The sequence below is a fragment of the Chiloscyllium plagiosum genome, chromosome 27, assembly GCF_004010195.1.
Source record: "Chiloscyllium plagiosum isolate BGI_BamShark_2017 chromosome 27, ASM401019v2, whole genome shotgun sequence".
NCBI classification, from domain to species: Eukaryota; Metazoa; Chordata; class Chondrichthyes; order Orectolobiformes; family Hemiscylliidae; genus Chiloscyllium; species Chiloscyllium plagiosum.
The window spans coordinates 1591810-1598001 of NC_057736.1; the positions used below are offsets into that span (position 1 = coordinate 1591810).

Here is a 6192-nt window from a genome sequence, read left to right on the forward strand (position 1 = left end):
TTGCCGCCATGTTGGTGCAGGCGCGGGGATGGGGATGGGGCTAGACGGCGCGGCCGCCATTTGGTGAGAGCTCCAGAGATAGCCGAGTGTCTGAGAGAAACCGGTAACTAACTCTTGGCTTTCCTCAGCTCTCTTCACTTTCGCTTCCCCTCAGACCCAGTAAGCAAAACATACTTTCCACCCGCTTCAAAGTGGAATGAGGTGACTCAGTGAGTTGTCCCACGCAGGTTCTAGATTATATTAATTATTGTCACATGTACTGAAGTACAGTGAAAAATATTGTTTTGCGTGTTATTCGCTGATCCGCTGGCGCCATTTTGGATCTCTGTTTATATTACTGCAATAGCTTTAGTATTTTGGTCCAGCAGTCCATCATTTTATTTTTCTTCTCTGTGACAAGTTGTTTTTATTTATTTTTCTTCTTCCTCCTCTCGTTCCTCACCTAATGCTCCTCCAGGTGCTGCTGCTGTTGGATATCAGCCAAAGTTTTGGTTCAGGGTTACATCACCTCCTCCCCTGCAGCCACCTTGTCCGAGCTGGAGTGGGTCATAGCCCTGGGCCAGCATGGGCACCGGCCTCTTAAACAAGCAACTCCAGGTGATCGTTGATCCTTACTGGTGATTACACCTTTCCATTTGCTCTTCTGGGCAGCGATACTGCAATTGTGTTCAAAGAAAGGGTCACTGGACCAGAAACATTAACTCTCATTTCTCTCCACAGATGCTGCCAGATCTGCTGAGCTTTTCCAGCAATTTCTATTTTTGTTTCTAATTCACAGCATCTGCAGTTCTTTTAGTTTTTATACTCCAAATCATTTCTATATCGGTTCATAAATCCTAGCTGAGCATTGGAAAGGATTAGAGGGAGCACTTTCAGGCAGCCATTTGTTAGAAATCATAGTCTGGACTCCATGTGGCGCTTCAACAAACGTACACATAACATCTCCCCATACAGTTGGATGACATCTTGTTCGTTCTTCTGTTATAGTCATTCTACCTTTTTAAACCTCAATTCTAAGTCTGTCAGAATTACTAACAATCTTCTGTTAAATCTACTTTTAGGTCTGGAGGTCCTTCGACTGATGGAGCCCAACAGCCAACATTGGAACTGTTACCGCAAGCCCAGAGGGGCCAGACATTTACCGGCTTCTCGAAGATCCGAGTTACTGGACCACGTGCAGAACAGACATCAAGGCCCAGCCAGCCTGGGAATAAGACCTGGCGACACGGAAAGCCGAATTCAAGGAGGCCCAACCAGTTCAGGGTCAAGACTTGACCTCACGAGGACCCGACATAAAGCAGACCCGACCAGCCTGGGAACAACATCTGACCTTGCAGTGACCCGAGGGACCAGATACTTACCGGTTTCTCAAAGGCCGAACCTACCCAACCGAATAGAGAACCATCACCGAAGCCTGACCAGTCCGGGAGCAAGACCTGACCTCATGGTGACTCGAGGGACCAGACACCTACAGGCATGTCGGAGGCCCAAGCAACTCGACTGTGTGGAAAACAGATACCGAGGCCTGACCACTTCGGGAACAAGACATGACCTCACAGAGACCCAACATGGAGGAAACCTGACCAGACAAACTGCAAGGCCCCCTGGAACACTAGCGGCTGCGACCAATTCCCAGGACCCCACCAAATGCACCCACTTACCTTCTGGAATGGTAGACAGCCCTCACCAATTCCCAGACTTGACCAGAAGCAGCCACCAACCCAGGAAACGGGGAAGACGTGCTGGTCTACAGGTGAGACTGAAACAACGTGGTTTCAAGTCTCCCCTCCCCAGTATATTCCTGACAAATATCCAAGCTATTGAAAGCAAGCTAGATGAACTTAAAGCTAGACTCATCTACCAAAGAGAATTGAGAGACTGCTGTGTGCTCTGTTTCACAGAGACATGGCTCAGTCCTGCTATATCTGACTGTGCCTTACAACCTGAGGGTTTCTCAGTTCACCGGATGGACCGCAAGATGTCCTCTGGCAAGGCAAGGGGCGGAGGAGTCTGCCTCCTAATTAATAATTCTTGGTGCTCAGATGTGGCGACCCTGGCGAGTTACTGCTCCCCAGACTTGGAATATCTAACGGTGAAGTGCCGTCCCTACTACCTGCCACGGGAGTTCACCTGTGCTATCCTGACAGCAGTTTACATCCCACCCCATGCAGAAGTGCAGAGTGCACTTCATGAAATATACACCGTTACAAATAGACTTAGCACGAAATACCCCGAGGCCTTGTTCATCATAGCTGGTGACTTCAACCAGGCCAATCTCAAAAGTGTCCTACCAAAATACCACCAACACGTCTCCTGTCCCACCAAAGGTCCAAACATCCTTGACCATTGCTACACAAACATCAAAGATGCTTACCGTTCCATACCCCGCCCACATTTTGGAAAATCAGACCGTACTGCTGTGTTCCTTCTCCCAGCTTACAAGCAGAAACTGAAGCGTGAAGACCCAGTGCAGAAAGTCGTACAGTGCTGGTCTGATGGGACGGATGAGCTCTTACAGGACTGCTTCGAATCAGTGGACTGGTCCATATTCAAGAACTCAGCGACCAACCTAAATGAGTATGCCACTACTGTTACAGACTTCATCAGTAAGTGTGTAGAAGACTGCGTGCCAAAGAAGTTAATCCGAGTGTTCCCCAATCAGAAACCATGGATGAACTCGGAGATCCACTCTCTACTGAAGTCCAGGTCTGAGGCGTTCAAATCTGGTGACCCTGACCTATACAAGAAATCAAGGTATGACCTTCGTAAAGCCATCAGAGATGCCAAGAGACAGTATCAGACTAAGCTAGAGTCCCAAACTAACCACATGAACAGTTCACATTTGTGGCCATGCCTACATGACTTAATAGGCTACAAAGCAAAGTCAAATAGAATTGCTAGCAGCAATACACCCCTTTCCAATGAACATAATGCATTTTATGCTTGTTCTGAACAGAAGATCTGTGAAACACTGTCCACTGCACCGATAGTCTCGGGTGCATCTGTACCCACAATCACTGCTGCTGACGTTAGATCGGCCTTTTTAAAAGTGAACCCACAGAAAGTGACTGGCCCCAATGGAATCCCTGGCCGTGCACTCACATCTTGTGCAGACCAACTTGCGGGAGTATTCGCAGACATCTTTAACCTTTCCTTGCTACAATCTGAAGTCCCCATCTGCTTCAAGAAGACCACTGACACCCCGATGCCAAAGGAAAATGAAGCAGCATGTGTCAATGACTACCACCCGGTGACACTGACATCCATAATTATGAAGTGCTTTGAGAGGTTAGTCATGGCTCACATCAACTCCAGCCTCCCAGATTGCCGTGATCCTTTACAATTCATCTATCGTCGCAACAGGCCCACGGCAGATGCCGCCTCCTTGGGCCTACACTCACCCCTTGAATGTCTGGATAACTACATCAGACTTATTGACTACAGGCCAGCCTTCAACACCATAATTCCAATCAAACTCCTGTCTAAACTCTGAGACCTAGCACTCTGTTCCTCCCTCTAATTGGATCTTCGACTTCGTCACCCACAGACCGCAATCAGTAAAGGATAGGCAATGATTCTCTTCCATAATCTTCAACATCAGTACCTCACAAGGCTGTGTACTCAGCCCCTTACTATACTTATATGCTCATGACTGTGTGGTCAAATTCTGCTTTACCTCCATTTACAAGTTTGCTGATGACATGATCATTTTAGGTTAGATCTCAAATAACGAGACAGAGTACAGGAAAGCAAGTGCTTAGTGACATGGTCTAAAGACAACAATCTCCCTGTCAATGTTAGCAAAATGAAGGGGCTACTCATTGAATTCAGGAAACGGAGTGGAAGATACTCCCCTGTCTGCGTCAGTGGAGCCGAGGTGGAGATGGTTGAGAGTGTCACGTTCCTGAGTGACGGTCAATAACAATCTATCTTATTGTGTCGTGAAGGCACAACAACACCTCAACCTCCTCAGAAGGCTAAGGAAATTCAGCATCTCTGAAAGGACTCTAATTTTATAGATGTGCCATAGAAAGCATCCTTTCTGGATGCATCACCACATGGTACAGCAACTGCTCTTCTCCAAGACCACAAGAAATTAGAGTTGTGAACGTAGCCCAGTTCATCACATAAACCAGCCTTCCATCCATTGACTCTGTCTATACATGCTGCTGCCTCAGGAAGGGAGCCAATATAATTAAAGACAGGTCCCACTCCTGTTACATTTGCTTCCACCTTTTCTGTCAGAGAGAAAAACAAAAGTTTTAAAACATGTACCAACAGATTCAAAAATAACTTCTTCCCTGTTGTTATCCTTTGAATGGACCACTGCAATACTTACATTCATCTCTCTCTGCAGCTGTAATACTGTATTCTGTTAAATTATCTGATTATGAATAGCACGCAAAATAATACCCTCACTGTATCTCGGTGCATATGACAGTAATAAATAATCCAACCTGTCCCATCTCAGACTCTGGGGAAAATTTATAATAAAAGGAACTGCTGAGGCTGAAGGTCTTAAATAAAAACAGAAATTACTGGAAACTCAGCAGGTTTGGCAGTATCTGTGGGGAGAGAAAACACAGTTTGTGAGATATTGAGAATTAGGAGTAGACTGTTCAACCCCTCGAGCCTGCTGTGCCATTCAATAGGATCATGGCTGATTCAGCATTCCTCACTTCAGTTTTCCTGCCATTTTTGCATACTGCTTGATTCCCCTTCTGATCAAGAATCTATCTATCTCAGCCTTAAATATACACAAGATCTCTATCTCCACAGCTGTCTGTGACAAGGAGATCCAAAGAGAAGAAATTCCTCCTCCTAGTTTTAAATTGGTGCCCTTTTTATTCTGAGAATGTCCTCTGGTCCTCGATTCTCCCATGAGGGGAAACATCCTCTCATTATTTACCCTGTCAAGATCCTTAAGAATCCTATTAGTTTCAATGAGAACTCTTATTCTTTTAAACTCTTTCTGGAGGATCATTACTCTGTTTACTTACAGTTTTCCTTTTCAAATAGATGTTGAAAGTTATTGCATATGTATTATGAGTTAGTTTTCTCTCATACTTTAATTTCTCCCTTTTTTTTAGCTGAATTCACACTGCAATTTTATGTATTCAAGGTTTGTGTAAAGATTTGTAGCTCCATACCGGTTGCAATTGTTGGTATGTTCACCGAGCTGGGACTGAATTTCTGGTTGAAATGCTGCCTGATATTCTAAAGTTACTGCAGGCAGAACTTATTTTTGTTCTCATGCTGATTTTAAATTTTGTAAGGGCAAAATCCATTGAAAGATATGGGTTGGGTACTTTTTTTTAGTGTCTGTTACGAGAACAGTAAATTATTTTTAAAACATCATTTGCAGAGCTATTAATATAGAAATTTGAAATTTGTCATCGCAAAACATGAGATATCCCACAAATGTGATATTTTCAATAGCAATATACATTATGTTCTATTTTTAATTCTAAAAAGGCAGTTGTTACTGTGTTGTCAACTTCCACTGTTTTTCCTTGTTTTCTCATAATGGCATGATGCTTGTTTTTTTTTCTCTCCTTGAATTGCATTGTTCTTGCTGTTTTGTTTTCTATCATTACTTAGTATCATTCAATAATTTCAATAAGCCCAGCATGGACTCAGTGGGCTCTTGGCCATGAGGAAGCAGAGTGTGCACTCCCTGCTTTAGAACTTTAGGACTGAAATGAACTTTTACTTTTATTTTTCTAATTTATGCCTAAGATTTTGTACCTAGGTATAATGCTGATCTTTTAACTGTATTTTTCATTTTTTAAAATTTATACCTAAGATGTTGCACCCAGGTATCTTTGTACCTAAAATGGCGCCGGAAATGGCGACTTTTGACACTTTTCGCTTTACTCATGTATCGTGTGTGACAATAAACATAATTTCTTCATTAGTGTCCAGTCCATGTTTAATATGTGATGATCATGGTGTCACTTGACTTTTTTAAATATCATGGAAAACTTTGTTCATTTTTTTGCCTTAATGTATTTTTTACCAAATCATGCCCATGCTATTACAGTTGGTTAGCCATGAAAAAAAATTCAGAAAATAGTTTCCTGCACTTCATACCGTGTAAGATAATCTCAGTGCTCTAACTAAACTAGGCTTTAATGTCAGGATTACAGATGCAGCATTACCGTAATTAAGTATTTTGTAAGACCAAACCAA

At 43.4% G+C, this 6192-nt stretch overlaps 1 protein-coding gene across 2 annotated transcripts; it reads left to right on the plus strand.

Moving 5' to 3' along the window:
* The first annotated feature begins 27 nt into the window (after positions 1–27).
* LOC122563464 lies at positions 28–5899 on the plus strand. Of its 2 annotated transcripts, XM_043717210.1 has the most exons (3): positions 28–63; positions 458–597; positions 1062–5899. In XM_043717210.1, exons 1-3 carry the CDS (start codon positions 29–31, stop codon positions 3491–3493), a joined length of 2607 nt encoding a protein of 868 aa, XP_043573145.1. In that variant the 5' UTR covers position 28; the 3' UTR covers positions 3494–5899. The 2 variants fall into 2 exon arrangements, with proteins under 2 accessions (XP_043573145.1, XP_043573146.1); XM_043717211.1 differs by lacking the exon at positions 458–597 and having other exon boundaries at positions 44–63.
* The last annotated feature ends 293 nt before the right edge of the window (positions 5900–6192 follow it).

Excerpts from the sequence above, each read along its gene's own strand:
- LOC122563464 (XM_043717210.1), top strand. The coding sequence starts at position 29 with ATGGGGATGGGGCTAGACGGCGCGGCCGCCATTTG. Across the intron at positions 64-457 it reads GACGGCGCGGCCGCCATTTG|GTGCTGCTGCTGTTGGATAT; the intron begins GTGAGAGCTCCA and ends ATGCTCCTCCAG. Across the intron at positions 598-1,061 it reads TCTTAAACAAGCAACTCCAG|GTCTGGAGGTCCTTCGACTG; the intron begins GTGATCGTTGAT and ends ATCTACTTTTAG.